We start from the raw sequence: 20,846 nt of genomic DNA, 5'->3' as shown, positions 1-20,846 counted from the left end.
ATTCAGTTCTACCTAAACCCGCCAACATGGGCATGACTGTCCCCATTTTCCAAGGAACAAGCAGAGGTTCAAAGTGGTGAGGTGCCTGAAGGGATACCACCCATACAAGGCCGAGCCTGGACGTGAACCCGGACTTCTGACAGAGAGGGATTCACATTCAGATGTTCTTTACTACAAACCTGGCGGCAGAGAGCGGACCTAGTATCTGACAGCTGACGTCTCCCCCCCGTTATGCTGTGCCCTTTCCTGTCGAGGGGGCAGGTACCCACACTTGCTGCTGGTCCTTGGACCACTGCCTCTGCTGCACACCACGCCCCTGGGCAGCCACCTGGAACTTTCCAAGGCAGCATCTCCTCCCAAACACCGGGAGATGAGACCTGAGCATCCAGGGTGCCCTGCACGGTAGGAGTTGTGAACAAGGGAGGGGGCTGAGAGCTTGGAGACCCTGCCCACGCCGGACGCTGCAGAGAACACTACAGACCCCTGACTGTTTCGTACGTGCAACAGCCTGAAGCCAGTGGGGGCCGCCCCAGTCTACAGAGGTGACACCTAGCCCCCCAGGAGTTCAGTCACCTGCCAGTTACCCCAGCCAAGACAAGGATGGACCTGGTGGCCCTCTGGAGAGCGGACAGAAGTGTAGGACATTTTCGATCTTGCGTTTTCTGTTTGTCTGGAATCTCAGGAAGCGAATCTCTGGTTTGTTTCGGGCAGTATATAAATACGAGAAAGCGTATTACGTTCATTTACAATTATCCTGGTGTCGGTAACGCAGACAGTCATCCTTTCAAAGACTCGTTTGCCGTCTGCTCTAGGCTGCACGTTTCGGGTACAGCTCACGTGTGTCTCGGGGCAGCTTCAGAGGCGGCCTGAGCCGCCCCCGCGGCGGATGCCATCACGGTGTCAGGGGAGAAGCGAGCAAGGCCCCCCTGCAGCCACAGCCCGGCGGGGCCTCGGGGCCCAGGGCCCGCTCTTCTCTAACGACCTCCCTCCTCTCTGCGACGAGGCCCTCCAGCACCCATGCGGGCCCAGCCTCGCCTGCCGCCCTTCTGTTCTCTCGTGTGAGACGGTCAGCCCCTCAGCTCGCTCCCTCCCTCCAGCCTGCACATGAGCAGACATTCTCTCACCTAAAACCAAAGCCAAACAGAACGCGTCCCGCCCGCACACGCCCCGTGCCACCTCCGTCTGGACCGAGTCCGCTGAGAGCACCTCCACTCCTCCTCTCGCTCTCCCTGCCCACTTCGCCGTCGTCTAACTCCCAAGGCCATTACTCACTAAAACCGTCCTCAGAGACCTCGCGGGGCTCCATCCCAGGGTGCTTCCAGGCTCAGCAGACTGGACCCGCACAGGCGCCCAGGGCTGCAGGATGCTCGGCTCCCCGCTGCCTCCTTCCCAGGCTCCCCCTCCCCTGGCGGGTCCTCTCCATCCTGCTCAGAAGTGGGTGGGACAGCCTCCCTCTGGCTCCTGTGTCATCACCCATCACCAGTTCCTAGAGCTACGGATCCCCCGGCGAGGACAGATCAGTCACAACGTGCGCCAGGTGTGTGGCGTCTGAACAGCGGTTCAGAGGAGGGACCTGACAGCTCCCCACCACGCTGCGTGCTCGGTGAAGGACAGGACTGGGCCGACCTGTGCCCCTCAGTGTGCCGCACGCCCAGTGGGCACCAGACATTTGCTCAGCAGGGAAGTGTGCCTCCCAAGACGATGCTATTTCCCTGGACCAATCGGATTCTCCCCTTCAGGGGCCTGAACAGCAGCCCGCAGAGTGTGGGGGGAAACCAGGGGGCGTAAGCTGGTCCTGCAGGCTGAGAAAGCAGCCGCGGGAGCCTCCAGCTGTGGGGGCCACAGCCCCCAGACTCCAGGGCCGCCTGGGGTCCAGCCTCTCACTACGAGGTACGTCCCTGAAACGAGCCCCAGCACTGCAGGCGGCCTGTGCGGCACCACCACCGTCAGGCCTAGGGGCCAAACCACACAGGAACTCCTCAGGGGAATCGCCGCAGAAGCATCACTCCGCGGACGAGTGGAAAAGCTCAAAGCAGGAGAAATGAAAGCATCAGGCGCCTTACATAATTTCCCCCAAAGACTTCAAGATCTCTTTTGAGGAGATTAGTTGCGTTCTGGAATTATTCCCAAGAACTGTGCCAAAGGCAGCAAATCTTCCTTTAGAGAGATAAGGATTAAGGCTCACTGAAGACCACCAGACTGTGGTTTCATAGTTCAAAAGGCTATTAGCTGTGCATGCTGCATTTCTGACTCTGAAAAATAATTTGTTTTCCTTTGCTTTCTAAAAAGTTTCCTATAAGGAGAAATACATCTACACATATAAATTACACTCGCCTGTTTTCTTTTCAAATTGTAACTTACTCAGGGCTTTACAAGACATTAAAAGTTAAATGTGAAATCTATGCTTAAAGGCTAATTTATGATGCCCAAACTTAGCCAGATCCCCAAAGGCAAAAATTCCAATGCCTCAGACTTATGACTAGATTACATTAAATTTAAACCCAATAAATTAAAGGAAAAAAAAAACCCCCAGTACTTTCCAACTCTACACTGGGCAATACTGATCTCTTTACTAAATGTTTTTATGGTGGTTTGGGATGAAGAGCATATTCTTTGCTTTCTGGATGAAGTGATGGCTGAGCTGACCCACAGGCAAGGCCAGGTTGCCGCCATGTTTTAATTGGCAAGAAGACGTGTCCTTTGATGGGCTGTATTGCAAAGAGAGGCTTTCAGTATCTCCTCTATGTCAGAGTTTTAGCTTTTGTTAAATGATGAACATTAAAGCTAGCAATACAAGAAGAATTCAACATGGAGTGGAATCACGTCAGCCAACAGAGGACAGACTGGACAGCTGGGTTCTTCTCAGGAGACAGTAGGGAGTGATGGCAAGGACACGGTATCTGGAGCCAGACAGACCTGGGGTTGAGTACTGTCTCTGCCAAGTACCAGCCAACAACGGAAAGTTACCAGCCCCCTGGAAGTGCCGTCCTCACTGATGAATGTGACTGATGCTGGGACACTGAGAAAATTAAGTAACGCAAATTGTGACCAGTACACAGCAGGCATTCAATATGGCAATGAATTGTTCAGCGAACGTTGACCGATTATAAAGACTCAGGTCAAGGTACGCTTCTATAAAAGTTAGAGTCTTCCATTCTTTCTGCCTTTCCGTCACTTCAGATGCAGAAAGTGATGCATTTTGGTAAAGGGCATAATTATGTAGGCTGCAAAATTCCGTGACACTCTTGGAAACCAACGTACCACGTGACCTTGTCAAGTAACGAGATAACTTTCAGTTAATTTAGAGGGGGCTTCTGTCCCCCAGAGAAGCAAGAGGAGAGATTCCATGCACGGAAATGCTATCAAAGCAAGTGATAGTGAACACCTGCGTCACTCACGCTCCCCCGGAAGGCGAGAGTTACGTATGCAGAGAGCGCGCCCTCCCCGGCCTCCCTCCTGGACTGTGCTGTCCCCACAGCTCAGGAGAGCCCTGCTCAGCAGACAAGCCCGAGCACACCTGGCTCCTCTCCTGGGCCCCCGCCGCTCCTGGGTTTCCAGTGGCCAGATCTGGGCTCAGAATGAAGAAGCCAGAGAAGCCACTGTTTCCTATTCAAAATCAAGGCAGGTTGATAACTTGTAACAAATACCTTTTCTATCTAAGGAGAAAGTATGGTCAGAACGTTCAACTAATGTTCATACAAAGAGGAAAAGGCACAATTTTCTCTTTACCAACATGTGATGGGTTTTCTCTTGTTACGTATTTGTTAAATGAGAAAAACGAAGGAGCAGACGAAACGAACTGGGGCACCGCTGAATGACGCACTAATTAGGCAGGTGGTTCCCGAGAGGGACGTCCCTGGAGAGGCAGAGGCGCCACCCCACGTCAGCGTCTGGGGACCAAAGACGGGAACACACGGATGTGTGCACAAAGACGTTACGCATTAGGCTCTGGACCCCCTAGTTAATTGGAGTGGCCTGAGTTATAATCGAGAATGAAAAATAGAGGTTTGAATGGAACACGGCAGCAGCAAAATGTCTGTATTTCAAACCGAGATTCAATCAATGGACACAGTTTGCTGACTGCGACACACAACAAAGGGGCTTTATGTCCTGCTGGATGGCCGACAAAAGGGTGCTTGCTGTCAGCCCCGCAGCAGAGGGAGGTTCTGTTCCTTTTGCAACTGAAGGAAGGTTTTTAACAAAGGCCCAGAGCCCCCGTGCTGCCGGCCCAGTGTCACTCACAGTGCGGCTCGTAAGGGGGCGGGGGGTCCCCGCAAGGTACACACTCCACGTCCTGAAAACCGACGAGCTTTGTCTTCCTATAAAATCTAGAAGAGAAAGGAAAGTAACCCTTGTTAGCTTTTTCATCACAGCTCGCAGTTGCAGCAAACACATCTATGTCATAAATCACTGGCAGTCTCCATTACTGGCTCTGTTGGTAAAACCAAGATTCTCAAAGGCCTAAATGAAACAGCGTCTCAGACACATCCTTAGAGAGCTCCAAGCACACAGCAAACACCTAAGGATGTAACTCTACGTGTAGCTTTTTGAGGAGCCTCCATAGTGTTTTCCAAAGTGGCTGCACCAGTTCACATTCCCACCGACAGTGCACGAGGTTTCGATTTCTCCACACCCTCACTGACACCTGCTATTGTCTGCCTTCTGGTTATAGCCATCCTGGTGGGTTTGAGGTATGTGGTTTTTTTGTTTTTGTTTTTGTTTTTGCATTTCCCTGATTTCTAATGACTTTGAGCATCTTTTTCTGTGCTTACTGGCCATTTGTGTATTTTCTTTGGAGAAATGTCCATTCAAACCCATATTTTAATTGGGTTGTCTGTCCTTTTGTTATTGAGTTGTCAGAGCTCTTTATATATTGTAGATAAGACAGTCCCTTTTCACAAACATGATTTACGAATAGTTCCTCTAATTCTGGGGTTGTCTTTTCACTTTCTTGATAGTATCCTTTGAAGCACAAAAGACTTTAATTTTGATGACGTCCAGTAGAGCTATTTTTCCTTTGGTTGCCTGTGCTGTTGGTGTAAGACCACTACTTTTTGCATCTGTGCAGGTGATAACTCTGTGCATAGGGGAAGGCTTGAATCTCTAGGTTCTTCCCTGCCCTGTTTCTGCCCTTTAGGTCCAGAGCGCTACCTGCCCTCTGGCCTCAGTAAAGTCACAGAACTAGCACCGGGCCATCTGGTCAAAGCCCTGACCCTGTGGGCATGTGCTGGCCGAGGGCAGTGAGGCTCTCTGTCTGCAGTGACGTCAAGCCTGGATTCTGGTGGCAGCGCCCTGGTCATGGCTCCAAGCTGCACCGCAGACTGGCTGTGTAATCTTGCCTGAATAACCTTCAACAATGAGCAGGCTGACTTTCTTCATTTTCAAAACACGGTGAACATGGTGGGAGGGTGTAGCTCAGGGGTGGAACACGTGCCTCGTACGCACGAGGTCCTGGACGTGACTAGCATCTCCAATCCCTCCAGTAAATAAACAAATAAACTTAACTACCTCCGTCCCTCAACACACACACACCAAATCTTAATAAAGAAAAATAACACGGTGAACACTGCAAAAATCATTCACGTAAAATGCTCACCTGTTTTATCTGGGAAGTCTGCCCGGGGGTCACCTAGAAGCACTTAAAACTTTAAAATTCCTCCTCCTGAGCTTGGTCTCTCCACCTGGCCCAGGAGGGATCCCCTTTCTGTCCATGGCCTGAGTCCACTTTCCCTGTGGACAGTTAGGGTGTCCACTGTCACCTCCCACCCCCGCCTCTGCCCCTGCTCTCCGTCTCCTGAGCTGCCTGGGCCTCGCTGCAGCTTCGGAAATGCCCAGGTCATGCCCCCTCAGGGCCTGTGTCCACTGAGATCTCACCATTTCAGTATCGCCCACCCTGATGACCCACTTTAATCCTCCAACTGCCTCCCCTGCATCCCTGGGGGCTCCCCCTCCCCCAGCTGCTGTGGACGCTCTTTCCCCAGAGCAATCCTCCCTTCTACCTTTCTGCACAACTTATTTCTCATCATTAACCATGAGCATCTTTTTCAAATTTCATCAAGTCAGAAGCTGCACGTGGGTGGGGATCCTTGTCGCCTTCCCTAAAGCCATGCCCTCCCGCCGCTCCACCAGCACACGCTGAATGACCGGGTGGCCATATGTGTGTTTACCGGATCACCACCAAGGACAGGCATCTTCAGGTGACTACAGACCACCTGTGCCTCCTCCTTTGTGAACTGACTGTTTATTCTTTTGTCCCTTGGCCCACATTTCTTACTGATCTGCAGGGCCTCTGCAGAGCCTGGTGACACCCAGCCTGGGCCGGCGTGCTCACCCATTTCACCCTCAGCACGCCGTCTGGGCGCACGGCGCACAGGACGTGCGGAGAACAGAAAAGCCAGGAGCCCTTGGCCAGTGTGTCCAGGTTCAGATCAGTCGTATTCGGGGGAGGGAACCAGAGAGATGCCTGTTCAGAATCATGAAACAGTCACACGGAAGGAGCGGGCCACGTACCCGGGCAGGCAGTCCCCGCAGACGGCGTCCGCTGTGGCGGAGCAGTTGGCCTTCTGGAGGCGGCTCAGCAGCGCGCAGTCCAGACACGGCTTGCACTGCTGAAAGCCCCAGTCCTCCTTGAACCGGAGCGGCCGGCAGCTCACGCACCGAGCGTCCTCCCCGAAGCCGAAGCCACACTCCTGCGGGGATGGACGGGCCAGAGAAAGCTGTTCAGACACTGTGAGCGCGGGCGGGGGACCAGGAGGTACAGCGAGACCTGGGCTAACAGTCACACAGAGGCAGCTCTTTGAGCAAGTTCAAAGGTGTCTCCTGCTGCTAATAATCTCTCTTTCGACCAGAAGGATCCTTAGTCACCAGCTTGACTCAAGCAGCATTTGAGTAAGAAAGCCCCCCCACCCCAGGATCGTGGCCAGATTCAGGCACAGTTACTGCGCTTCCTCCTCTAACTCAGTCGGTCGTGTGAACGTTCAGAAACAGAAGTCAGGGACGCACTCGCTGACTTACTTATCAAGGCAGAAAATAAGAACCTGATAAGTATTTGAACCCGTGGACGGCCACTTCGAAACGTCACAAGCCTACGAGCCTAGAAATGTGCCCCGTGGACAGATCACATATACATATGACACCCGCTCAGCGGTTTATTCTTGTCTGAGAGTAGGAAGAGGCTTCCACAAGCGCTTACGGGCACCGAACTCCTGTCTGGGTAAAACTAAAGGTCTCAAGATTCTCTGGATTTGGGCATCAGAGCACAGCACTGCTCTCCAAGGGCGGGCAACACGTGTGAGTTTCTGACCCACATGTGATCATTTCCACCAGTTCTGGCACAAAATAAATCATAGCACATCATGTAATGTAGTTATAGTGCAGCCACAAACAGATGATATAAAAAAGTGTTCATGATCGTTTAAAAAATAAGTTATCATACAGAAGTAAAAATATGTTCCTTTTTCTTCTTCTTCTTTTTTTTAATGGAGGCACTGGGGATGGAACCCAGGACCTTGCACGTGCCAAGCACATGCTGCCTATACCCACCCCCCGTTTCTTACAAAAACATTAATAATCAGTGCTAACACTTATCAGATGCTTACTCTACACCGCGACCTCATTAATTCACACACCCACCCCTCCCATCTCATGGTGGGAGCACGGAGCTTCACAGCAGGCAGGCACCTTGTCCAGAGCGGCACTGCTACTGAGGACCTGGATTTGAACCTGCACGGTTTGCTTCCAGGATCAGACGTCACGCTGCTACACTGTGGGTCTCTCAGGCACTTTATCTGACACACACACAGAAGGATGTCTGAGAGACGGCACGTCAGACGGTGACACGCTGATCTTTACTGCGTGATGGCTTCTACAGAGCCCGGGCCGTCAGGAAAACAGCAGACAGCAGCTCAAGGGCTGCAGGCGGAGCAGCGCGGAGCGCGTGCGGGACCAGGGCTCGGACAGCCAGACGCGAGCGGCGGCCCGAGGGCTCCCACCTGCAGCCGGCTTCCTCCTCTGTGACCCACAGGCGCCAGAGGGCAGACCCACCAGTTCAAAACTCCCGCTTCTCTATAAAATGTACATATTTAACTTTTTCATCCATATGTATACACAAAGTCACCTGAACAGTACTTGTGGGCCAGAAACTAAATCCAAACCAACACAACAGACAGCAGCCCCCGTACTCCACACACCACCGGGCCAACAAGGATGAGTCACAGCGCCTGAACCCAGACCTCCTGCTGGTGGCTGGCTCACGGCGGGGAGGCCGACCCCGCCCTGCCCACCTGCCATCTCTCCGCCTGTCTTTCAGATGTGCATCTTGAAGGCGCACAGCAAAGAGCAGGGGAGAAAAGCTGAAGTACAAACTCACAACTTAGAATTTCTTTTGAATTGTTACCAGGGATTATCTTCTGAGGGAGGCGGGTAGTGGAATGATGAGGTGTTTTCAGTTTTTATAATTACGTAATGATCTGACTTGCTCGCAAAAAGCTTTTTGACTAATCAGGAAAACACCAAAGACACACATTCAGGGACAATTTCTTGAGACGAGACTTAGTCGCAGAGGGTTCTGGGGGTTGTGCAGTGTGACTCTGTGCTGGGACGAGTGCGTTCGCAGCTGAGAGCGCCGCGTGGACATCCAAAGGCTTTCTTTAGACACCAAAGGGAGTGTCCTGGATCAAAGCGCGTGCGCGTGACTGCGGGGGTGGGGACCTCCCGGCTCACAGGCTCAGCGTCTCCATGTCAAAGGTTCACGAGGCAGCAATTTCAAAACCGTGCTTTGATCTGGGCGGCCTGGACTGTAAGCATCTCACCCACAGGTTAACCCACAACACAGAGGGAAGGGAAAAGGGAGGGGGAGGAAGACAGGAAAACAAAGGCAAAGAGACAGGAGAAGAGAAAGGTCTACAAACTGGTGGCAAACGTCTGGAGTTTTGCTTTTCAAGCCAGGCTGATATGGGGGGAAAGTGTGTATTTTCCTACACGGGAGCCAAAGACACAGTGTTTGAGAGCCAACTCTGCCACTTGCCAGCTAAACTATTTTGGGGCCTCTCTGACCTTAGACTCTTCATCTGTGAGAAGGGATAATAACACCGGCCCTACAGGGTTATTGAGAGGCATAAAGAGGAAAATATATAAAGCCTCTAAACTCTAAATCAAGCACAGGAAACCATCAAACACATGATACGAATGGCTATTAGTATTTTGGACTCTACAGCCCAACAGACCAACTTTCCTGAGTCAAATAAGATAAAGCCACACTGGGCAAGAAAGGGATCTCAGACCCCGATTTTTTCCAGGTTACTTCAAACATCACTTTCTATCTAAAACATTTTTACTGAATTAGAATCTTCCTAAAATGAATCGTGACCACCTGCTCTTGGAAATGGGTACGTAAGCTATAATTTAACCTTTCTTGATGGAATCCTGCCTTAACATAAAGAACTCAGCAGCCCTGCATCTGAGGGCGGTTTTGTGTTTGTAACGCCCCTGCTGAGCGATGGAGCCATGGGGGAGGGGGGCTTCCTCCCTCCTGCTGAGCATCATGGGGGGGGGTTGCTCCACTCACTTCTTCTCTATTTTGATTCCTGACTGTGTTCTAGAGTTTGTGTGTACACGGGGACCATTTTGACCCATGAGTTTTTGCCATACATCATTGGGTGTCATTTACACATCATTAGACTTTGCAGCATGGGGATTTCATGAACCTTTTTTTTTTTTTTTGGTTCATTCTACACTGGACCAAATCGCGTATAGAAAGCAAGCAAAGCCAGGCTCCAGGCGCATCGCAGCTCACCTTCGCTAACTAGATACTGACTTGCTCTTCTGCCTGGAGTTTGTATGTTTTGGGGCAGCAACAATAATTGTGGGGGGCAGGTAGGTTTAGGTGAGGGGTTGAAATAAGACTTTGTCTCTGTGACTGTCACACAGTAGCACCCAGATTTGCAGAGCACACACCGCACGACACGCTCGTATGGAGACTGATCGTCTGGCGGAGTTTTACTTGAAATGTATTTTCTCTGAAGTGTTTGCCATTTAAAGGAGGTATGATTAGAAACACAGCCTGCGATTATTTTTAAACTTTTAAGGATACTATTATAGCCTGCAGTTCATGATAGTCTCAGAAATGTATGAAGTGACCACTCTCCATGTTAAGTTACCTAGACATCTTGAATTAACTAGTAATTCAGAGAAGTTATTTGGAAGCAATGAAATGACTACCTAGCGCCACAGCACCAGCCGCCTTTAGAGCTGATTCGCCGTGCTTCTAAAGCATCATGAATGTAGAGATGCCATAATTACTTGAAATCCAGGCTAGTAAGTAAACAGCATATAAATATCAAATTACCCCCAACATAAATGTCTACTTTGACGTTTTCATTTCATTCAGTAAAATGAGGTGCTTAAGATGCCTTGAAATCTTCCCCACTAAGTTCAACAAACAACTATCAGGAGAAACAGGAAGGAGACAAAATGACAGAGAGAGACAGAGATAGAGGGACAGACTCCACAACCCTGGCCCCACCGTAACCCCCTCTTCCTGTCCTTGCCTCTAAATTCCCATCCCCCCAACACACAGGCAAACACTATTGCCAGGTTTGGGGAACCCTCCCAGAAATATCCTCCTCGTGTGTGTACGTGCTTGTGTGTGTGCGCGCATGTGTGTACACGCATGCATGTGTCTGCGTGTGCATGTGTCTGCGTGTGTGCACTGCGTGTGCATGTGTGTACGTGCGCGTGCATGTGTGTACGTGCGTGTGCGTGTGCATGTGTGTGAGCAACTGTTCTGCATCTAGTTTTTCCTTCTCCCCATCAGCGCTTCAGGGGAGGGCAGGCTGGCTGGCGTCAACCCAGGGGACGCATTTCCCACGCAGGGATGCCGCCGCGTCATGACCCTCATCCCTGCACCCCTCGTGCTGAGGCTGGGAGGGTAACCTTCACGTCCAGAGAACTGCGCTGGTGAGGGTCCCGGGATCTAACTGCATCTACGAAAATAATCTATCTTTTGTCTCTCCTCTCATTACTTGAGGGTAAAAGGGGGCGATTTCCTTAGGCACATTATTTTCAGCGGCAGGCTAGCTGACTACCCCTGGGAACAGAAGGAAAGGTGTGGCTGGGTCTCTGGAGAGTACTGGGGGGAACGGGGCAGGCTGGCCAGGCTGGCCACGCTTCTTCTGCACCTTTGACAGCCCCTCTTTGACCAAACTACAGGCTTCTCTGAGCCTCTCTCTCAATTACGCCCTGTTCTCAGGCCTTGTCTTCAAGAGCCCAGGTGTCCAAGGATCCTGTCTAATTGTAGCCAGAATCCCCCATCCTCAGTGTCTGCTTCTTCTCCATATCTGATCGACCCTCCTCACCCCGCCACCCTCAGGGGATGTCTGCTCCCGGGCCACCTTCAGCAAGAATCCCCTTCCATCTCTCCAGCCAGAACCCCCTCCTCGATGTCTCGTAGTTACCCCACCCCGCCCCACCCCTGGGCTGTAGTCCCCACATGTCCATGCTGGATTTGGAACTGAGCCCAGCTCTGTCCTGAGCTCCCTCCTCCCCTGGTGCAGAAGTTCTTGAACAGAACTGGGGACTTTTACTGCTTTAACCTCGGTCCTGCTCTGGTTCTCTGACACTTTCCAGGCTGTACCGAGTTCTGCCTCTCACCATTTAGTTAGAAGGACTGTGTGTATGTGTGTGTGTGTGTTCATGTGGGAGGCTGGGGGGAGGGCAGAGAGGGGGAGGGCAGAGTGAGTCGGTCACTGGCCTGGGCTTCTGAATTAGATGCATGTTTTATTTTTATGAACACGGTCTGTCATTAACATCAATGGTAGATGTGAGTTTAGGCTTTAAAAAAAACCTGCAGTCTTTGTTTTTGAAATCGTGACCTGGTAGCTTACAGGGACTCCTAGGACTCCCCGAATCCCCAGGAAGACCTTTTTATGAATGAACTTTGAGGTGGGAAAATATACACATGGATTAAAAAAAGAATGCAATTTTCAAAAAGGCTTTGCTGTAAGGTTCCCACTCACTTCCCCGAATCATACAGGTGGTGACTCCTCCTCCCCGAAGCCCCCGCGCCTGGGACCGACAGGCAGGCTTTGCTGGCCGTGCCCGAGTCGGGCTTCTGGACCTCGTCCTGGTCTGTTTGTGCGTTTTCCCTTGTAAAATCGAGTTCCAGCAAGAACCCACAGGTCAGTGTCACCAGAACTGCCCAGCCCAGATCCTCAGTCCCTACCCTCCCCCAGGGGATACCTGACCACCCTGGTCTGTTTTCAGCAGGAGCCCTGTGTGGTCGGCTTTGGTCAGAAACCCCCCTACTCCAGCGCCTGCTCCTGGTAACTGCACCCTCCCACTTGCTGCCCCAGCCCCGCCCCGTGCCTGTGACTCCCCGCCTGTCCCGGCTGTATTCGGAGGGGACCCAGTCTCTCCCCCGCACCGCGAAGACCCTCCGCCACGGCCCCCACGCCTACTGCAGAGCTTCTGAGTAACACCTGCCCTGCCGCCTGCAACACCGGTCACTGCTTTTTAACAGCCGGTGAGTAGCAGACAAATGCTCACTGAGGAGCTAGACGGACGCACACAGACTGAGCAGTGCGTCCCAAAGGGGACGGCGGCCATCACCACTGCTAGTGTCATGACTTTATCCCAGGGAGCCAGGGCCCGTGATGGCTGGAGCAGCACCTCCCTGCGGGCAAGGCCAAGCGCCCCCCGGGCTGGTAGGGGGCAGGGGCGGCAAGCTTCCCTCATCTTGGTCCTGGGCTGGGTCCGGCCGGGCTGCTGCTGCCCACGCTGCAGGCAGCAGTAGCTCTGTCACTCTGCCCAATACTTTTAAGCCACATTTGGTGGCTTTCCAGCAGCAAAATGACTCAGAGTAAACAGTCCTCAAGCCCTCTTCTCCCTTTCTCCCTCTGCAGATCCGGCCCTTAACAAAACACCAGCCGCTCCCACCTCCCGGCCGGAGGGCCGTCCCCGACCGACCGCGGGGAGAGCCTCACAGACCGTCGATTGTCCGGGAGGCACCTTCAGGGGCCTCACGTCTAAAGCACTGTTTATTTGTTCAACCAATAAGTAGTCACTTCGGTTCTTTGAACTTTAAAAACTCAAATTGGACAGAGAAGAAGTTACTTATGGAGAAAATCTAGAGCACACAAATGGAAATGACAAATTACATTCAGGTGGCTGGTGTTTAGAAATCAGCTTTTTAATTTCCTTTCATAAAATACCACCAAAGGCATACTCTCCCCAACTTTCGGTTTATGCAAACCGTAGTTGAGTTTTCTAGACAAAATTACAAGCTAGGGCTTGTTAATATCTGCCAAATACCACTGGGCTCGATTAGGTATAATTAAACGTAAATAAAGTGAGCAACACTGTAATTAAGTGGCAGAAATGAATCTTTTTATGCCTGAAAATTACATTAGTTTTGTGTGGGTGACTTTACTCCTAAGGGTGAAAGCAGTTTTCTGAAAGGTAACGTCTTTGAGAAGGTGAGGCCCACGTGCACCCGCGTGGAGGGAAAGACGCTGCTGTTCACGAGAATTAATTTTTTCACATGAACCAAAGTCATCCCAATAATTGGTTAGAAAAGCTTACTTTGAAAACCGTGCCAGAGACTTGAAGTCTGTTTCCAGAGGCTCATGCAAAAACTAGTTTCCTGATTTACTGCTGGGAGGCGACCGTGTTGAAAGCACATTGTTGGCTTCAGGCTCAGTGCGGAGGAGGGGCCAGGGCTGGGCAAACGCTGGCCGCTGCGAACTGAAGCCTAACGTGGCCGTTCGGGAAAACACAAATCCCCCGCCCACAGGCCCCGATGCTGCTCGCTCTCAGGAGCCCCCAGGATGGCGCCCCCATGCCCACCCACAGCCACGGCACGTGCTGCTCACAGAAAGCTCTATGCGTCACGGAAACCAAACTGGGTATTTTTTTGCCTTGGAAATAAGAAAAGGCATTATTCATGATCTTTAAATTTTCAGAAAATGTTTGAGGGGGAGGTGCTTAGGTTTTCTACATATTTACCTAATGGAGGTGCTGGGGATGGAACCCCGGACCTCGTGCACGCTGAGCACACGCTCTACCCCTGAGCCGTCCCCTCCACCCCATTAATGATCTTTATCACACACTTCCCAAAACTAAAAGCTAAGCCCCGCAGTGGGGAAGGGAGCAAACGCGGCTTAAGGGGATAAAAGCCTCAAAACAGACTCCAAATGTCTCAGTGATCCTTCCCCTATTTTCCCAAAGATTCAGGAAAACGACTTTAAGCTGAGTTACGAAAATGAGCCTGAATGAGAGAGACAGTGCTTGGGGCTTTTGTGGGGATGGCCCTGGGGACCAAAAGGGCTGATGAGATGGGGGGAGCCAGGAGCAGCAGGGACAGAGATGGGTGGGGCTGGGGGCAGATAGCCGGGAGCAGGAGGGAGAGGAGAGGGCTGCGGGAGCTGCTCCTGCCCGGCACACGTGCTGGGATATACGTCTGTTTTAGAAGTTGGTCCCAAAGCCACCACTTCCGGAGGGACGTCGCTCCTTCTGGAACTGCACTGTCCAATACAACAGCCATAACCTCACGTGGAGAAACTTCAATTTGGTTACTTGAAGGAAACGAGATAAACAACCTGTTCCTCGGGGACACCTGCCACAGGTCAAGTATTGGGAGACTGCAGTGCCTGGTAGCTCCCCTGTGGACAGCACAGGGAGGGACCACTACATCATCACCCTCAATTCAGGGTACCAGAGCATCATCGAAAGGAGAGACAGATCGTTACCCCAAGAGGCTCCACCACCTTCCCCAGGGGTGCTAGGCAGATCAGCTAACCTCCGTGTCTCTGGTCCCCCATCCATACCCAGGTAGTCACACTCCCCATTTAGGACACATGCTGGAAGGATTCCATTATCTCACATACGAAGATCACAGAAAACCTGGCTCATTACAGTAAATGCTAGCCAATACTATCTATTTTGGTGTCATGGTATGTACTACAGAGTCACAATGAAAGACACTGCAGATAGAGTCCATATTTTTTATGTTAAGAGACCTCCTGCGGATGAACATACTGCAAAGGTGGAAATAAGTCCTCGTCTAAAAAGTGGCAGAAGATGGGGGAGAGTACAGCTCAGTGGTGGAGTGCGTGCTTAGTGTGCATGAGGTCCTGGATTCAATCCCCGGCACCTTCATTAACAAATAAAAATAAATAAACCTAATTACCACCCCCAAATATTAACAACAACAACAACAAAAAGCGGCAGAAGATAGGAAGGGTGTCATCTCCAGAAGCAATAGCACTCTTACCGGACCTCGAGCTGCTGAGACGTCTTACTGCCTCACACTCGAAAGGAAGTGAAAAGAGGTCGGGGAAACACGGACCACAGGCCGCAAGTGAGCACAGCTCCGTCCCGCTGGCCCCAGGGATGCTATCTGGACCGCGTCCAACAAGCCCCGACTGCACGCTCTGATAGTGGAGACCTGACAATGGGGGAGTAAGCCGGACACCTTGCGAAGAAGCAGGAGTGAATGCCTTCCAAAGAAAATAATAATTAGGAGCAATAAAACCACAGATGGAACCTGCTTACCCAAAGTATTTCCAGGCTTGAGTTTTAAGATATAGATCCACGTTTGTACTTCAGAGACCTTCATGAGCCAGAATTTGTTATTTACACAGATATGGACAGAAATCTTGAGTTATGTTCACTACATAAAAACAAGCTATAAAATAACGTCAGAATAAAGCTCTTTGCTGAAAATGCTCTTTTTTTCAGTCTTAATATAAAGAAAACTTTAGTTGTGAATATTGATCATTTGATCCAGGCTGTCCACTTCTCCATGACTAATTAAAAAGTAACTATTTATCATAAGCCTCAGTTTAAAAGGTAAAAAAACTCTTATACTCATTTGCTTCATTACAAAATAACACCTCCTCCAAACAATCTATTTAGTATTCCATGTAAAAAGCGATGAGGTTATTTATAAATGTAGTTATCCAGAATTAAAAAAACCTCATCTTAGTGAGAAGAATAGATTCTACCTTGAATTGCAAAGCTTAGAAGTGATAATTAACCAGTTGACTATAGTTGTTAATTCAGTGATTTATCTGATTTTAACACTCAGAACTTACTCTTCTTTCCTCTGAAAGATATACAGTATTGCTGAAAATTTACTAAAGGCAGCCTGGAAAGGAGAAACTGCAAATTCAAAGTGGACAGCTCAGAAATTTCTAGCCCCAAAGTTTTCTTATTAAAAAAACTCACTCTCTTTGCCTTGATTAGTGAACTGGGAAATAAAAGTGTATTTATACTTTCATTGGTGTGTTTGAACCCTCTACCCTCTTTACGTTTTTGTACCTTAGTGTACGAGCAAGGCTCACTTGCTAATTTTATTTACTAAGAGCTAAAACCAAGATAAAAGACTTGGCGAAACATACCATAATGCACACAATCACAAACTCATTAGCCTTTCTATTACTGGATGTAAACGTCACCTTTTTCCCCTAAAACCTACCTGAGGCTGACTGGCTTGCTTCCTCCTTTGGCAAAGACACGAGACGTCCAGGTTCTTTTGGGGGGGATAATTAGGTTTATTTATTTTTATTTGTCCATTTTTCAACAGAGGTGCTGGGGATTGAACCCTGGACCTCGTGCATGCTGAGCACGCGTCCTACCACTGTTTAGACAGCTGGAAAGCTGACAGGGCTCGGCTGCCCGCAAGGCGGACTCCTCAGGACACATAGGAACAGGCTCTACATTTGTATATCTGTGCTTCCAAGTGGGTCTTAAGAATCTAGTATTTCAGGCACATCATTACCTTCACTATTACTCTTTCTCACTCAATTTGTCTCAGTCTTTTTTTTTAATGAAGAAAATGATCATAAACATTACTAAGAAAATAAGTACACACAGACGGAAGTATTCCGATTGCTCCCTTACGGCTGCTTGTACTGGAAGAGGGCTGGACAGTTGTTTCAATACTCAGGGAAGACTGCTACCTAATAAAAGAGTATTTCTGCTGGATATCCACGCGAAACGATGAAATATGGAAACTGTTATCAGGTAATCTCAGAAGATGGATTTTTTAAAACAAAACAATATTAGAATTGATAGAACCTTCATTCTCTAAACTGATTCTACAGAATCACATTGGATTCCCCAGGAAACGACGGCTAGAGAGCAATTTCTTAGAAACGATTTACTCATCTCTTCCAGTCTGAGAGGTTTCATTCAGATTTTCACAGAGATTTGGGAAAAGAAGCAGCTTTGAGGGTAGAAACATCGTCATCTATTTCCCTCCCAGGGAGGACACACTCAGCCTCTTTGTTGACAGATCCCAGGTTGCAGATGTGCTGCTATAAAGGACCTTTCTGTATCCAACAGGGCAAGACATATACCTGAAAACGCACGTCACTACCATCCACAGGGGTCACAAAGCATCGGCAGGGCTGCAGCTAACCAGACATCGCAGAGCTCGAATGTCAGCCTGCGTCCACCCCAGGGCACTCCCCACGGTGCCTAAAGCCAGCACTTGTTTAACGCACACCCAGAGAGGCCGTCCACCAGGAGTCACTTGCGGAATGCAAAGTTCTTGTTTTCCCTGGTGTCTGCAGCTCATTGATCAAAAATCTACGCAGAGACGACTCAACTTCATGGGATGGTTGTCTGTCGGGAAAAGGACTCCTCTTTTAAAAGTCACTTAAAATTAAAAAACACATCTTTTGTTCCTTTCTCCAACAGGAAGACCTTGATGCATTATTTAGAACAAAGTGATAACAACTGTCCACAACCGGTAACGTCGTCAAAAGCTCATAAAACAAAGCAAATGGACGAGGACCTCTGAACGTGCTCACGACCAAGAAGGTGCCCAGCACAACCGACTCTGAAAACCTGCCAGAATGCATTTTCTTCACAAACTGTGGTTCAGATGAATGTATTTAAAATGCTCCTGGGAATAGCAGACACTCAAAATGGGGAAAGTAACAATACTAGTGGGCATTGTCAAAGGATGTTCAAAGCCATGGCTGGGAAAAGAGTTGCTCCCTTGGATCTGGTTACCTAAGACACTGCCAGGCTCCCTTCCGGACCAGCAGTGGTGACTCTCGTTTCAAGAAAAGGAAGGAGGGCCTGTAAACAGTAGCATCACCACTTCCTGTCATCATGATGCTCTACCTTTACATCTTTAGTCAAATGTAGATTCCTCTTAATTCCTGCAAATAAACCTGAATGATTCTATCCTTTCAGTGAAATACGATAAACACTAAATTACAGAAAACAATGACATTTATTGAATTGCAGTTATTAGAATCTATTTCTTTTATCTCAGGAAGACACATGAATCACAAGTATTGTAAAGGGAATTGCATGATCTCTGGCTACAGGGACATGACGAACCAAGAAATCTTCACTAGTAATTAACTGAAAGAATTCAGCTGAAAAGGACATGTTGCAGATACAAACTACTATAAATAAAAGAGATAAACAACAAGGCCCTTACTGCATAGCACAGGGAACTGTATTCAGTATCTTGCAATAACCTACAATGAAAAAGAATATGAAAAAAGTACGTGCGTATAACTGAATCACTATGCTGCACATCAGAAACTAACACAACATTTTAAATCAACTGTACTTCAACAAAAAAAACAAAAACAAAAACAAAAACACAGATGGACAACTTTACCACACACCCGTTAGTTACCTTGGACAACTCCATGCCAGGCCCACACTGCTTGCAGAGAACACAGTTTCCCGATCGATCCCTGAATTCCTGCTGGCCACAGTCTCCTGTTTCACACGTTCCTTTACATGCCTGCAACGAATGTTCCACAAAACGTTATCTTAAAGTAACTTAATTCTATTGTTTCTGAGACAGGAAGGCTTTCTTCAGTATTAGTTACATAATCACTGAATGTAAACAGTAATTCGGACTGAGGCCAATTCAGTCTTCACTTTAGGAAGAAAACCACTTTCTGAAAAAGTCAGTGGAACAAACAACAAGTCTGATTCCTCTTTGCACTCCCTGAACGAGATCTCCCTTTGCTAAGTAAGAAGACACACAAAGGAATGGTTATGCAGAGATGCAAGGTCCTTCTGCAACCCGAAAAATTCTGAATTCAAAAATTACATTCTTTGATCTTCAAGAAATACAAACATATTCACATATAATGAATTGAAGACATAGGTAAATGAAACAGACCAGACCCAAGAACTCCACTGTTATCCTTTAGACAGATTTGCCTTCCAGTTCTGATGACGAAGTTTCCACCTCTTTCAGTTGAATTCCATTTACTTAAGAGTTCATCTTTCAAAAAATACCATCTGACAATCATGAGATCACTAAAATTCCTGACAATGATGAAGATGACAGTGAGGGCTCAACTCTCTGGACTCTTCAAAGTACAAGAGTGATGGAAACACGAACTCACTGTCTTACTGATCCTCATTTACTTCTAACGTGGGTCCTAACGGGGTACTTTGGTTCACAGCATAGGACTTGAATGGAAAGATTACCTACATTGCAGAAACAAGGTTGTAAGTCATTTTCCAAAATATTGCCTTTTATTTCTTATTTTATCTGAAAACAGTAAGTTCTTTGTATACACTATCATTCTACAAAAGAGTGTACACTTGTTTCTTAACGGACAGTATTTTGTTAAAAATGTTGGTCTTCACAGAATCTCTGACGGGCGATAACGTTCAGTTCAGACTCTTAGGCTGAGCAGGAACTCCCTCGGTAACACTCCTGACTGTAACTCGGTCTTCGTAAATGACAACAGAGAACGTCAGGAAGCACTGGGGGCACAGGGACTCTGTTTGGTACGACGCCTGTCACACAAGGTGCACGGAAACTGTTTTTGACAGTTGTAACAACGGGCAGTTATTCACATAAACCACCGCCACCTTGAAGCAGAGACATCTGCAAGGACGTCAGTTAATCTCCTTACACAGAACCAAAGTCTTCAGCTCTAGAGCGGCAGGCAGGAGAACTCACGGTGGGGTTCAGGACTAGAACGTGATTTGGGGCTAACGGTCTAGTAATCACCTCCCGCCTCTCTTCACCCCTCTGACAACCAATCTTGGAGGAGTTCAGTTTTATTTAAGAGGGAGAAGAGGCTGCCCTCCACCACAAAGACCCTGCACTTGCTTTGAAAAAGAAACATCACAGTGTCTCTTCCAGACCGTTTCTTCCACTGTTTACAACCTCAGCTGCAGGAAGGGACGTTTTCCTCACATCTCCCTGGATCTCAGACTCCAGTCGGACCCCACTACCTCTTGCTTGGTCTTCCAAGAAGACTTCAGGTACTGTCTTCAGTGGAAATAATTTTTTTATATTTGTAGATGATGACTATCTCCAGATTAAATGTCTCAATGATTCTTTTGAACATCTTCATAGACCTTCTGTGTTAAGCTTTCAAACATTAAAATTCTCCATCCATCTTTGAGGCTTTTTGGAACCAAGAGGGATATAAACAAATATATTAAAACAATAGAATTTTATTATTTTTTTAAGTTCTCACTTATTTTGGGTGGGTAATTTATTTACCTTATTTATTTATTTTTAGAGGAAGTACCTAGGACTGAACCCAGGACCTCGTGCATGCTGAGCGTGTGCTCTGCCTCTTGAGCTACACCCTCCCCCTCCCCAACAGGAGCATTTTAAGAATCAATTTCAAATTCTTCATAAACTGCAAAGTCATGGGCCCCACACTCAAAGCTCCAGTCTTGTTAGTCTAGGCTGTGCTGTGAGGCCCATCTGCCTGTAAACTCAACGCAGCCTTAGTATCACGCGGCTCCAGGTAACGTTGTGATTTTCTGACTTCATCTAGATTTAAACACAGAATTGCAGGAACTGTTACAAAAGGCGAAGGCCCAACAGCAACCCT

General features: G+C 48.7%; 1 protein-coding gene across 13 annotated transcripts in view; it reads right to left on the bottom strand.

Annotated features, from left to right (window-relative positions):
- TNFRSF19 (TNF receptor superfamily member 19) overlaps positions 1 to 20,846 on the bottom strand; it is a 139,329-nt gene that overhangs the window by 39,510 nt on the left and 78,973 nt on the right. For all 13 annotated transcript variants that reach the window (XM_072976010.1, XM_072976008.1, XM_072976007.1 and 10 more), the window contains exons 3-5: positions 18,662 to 18,772; positions 6,511 to 6,689; positions 4,243 to 4,328 (exon numbers count right to left, since the gene is read on the bottom strand). In XM_072976010.1, coding sequence (XP_072832111.1) covers positions 4,243 to 4,328; positions 6,511 to 6,689; positions 18,662 to 18,772 — 376 coding nt within the window. The remainder of the gene's footprint in view (positions 1 to 4,242; positions 4,329 to 6,510; positions 6,690 to 18,661; positions 18,773 to 20,846) is intronic.

The sequence above is a fragment of the Vicugna pacos genome, chromosome 14, assembly GCF_048564905.1.
Source record: "Vicugna pacos chromosome 14, VicPac4, whole genome shotgun sequence".
NCBI classification, from domain to species: Eukaryota; Metazoa; Chordata; class Mammalia; order Artiodactyla; family Camelidae; genus Vicugna; species Vicugna pacos.
Note: the sequence above shows the minus strand (reverse complement) of the source record. Positions and strands in the feature narration are given on the sequence as shown.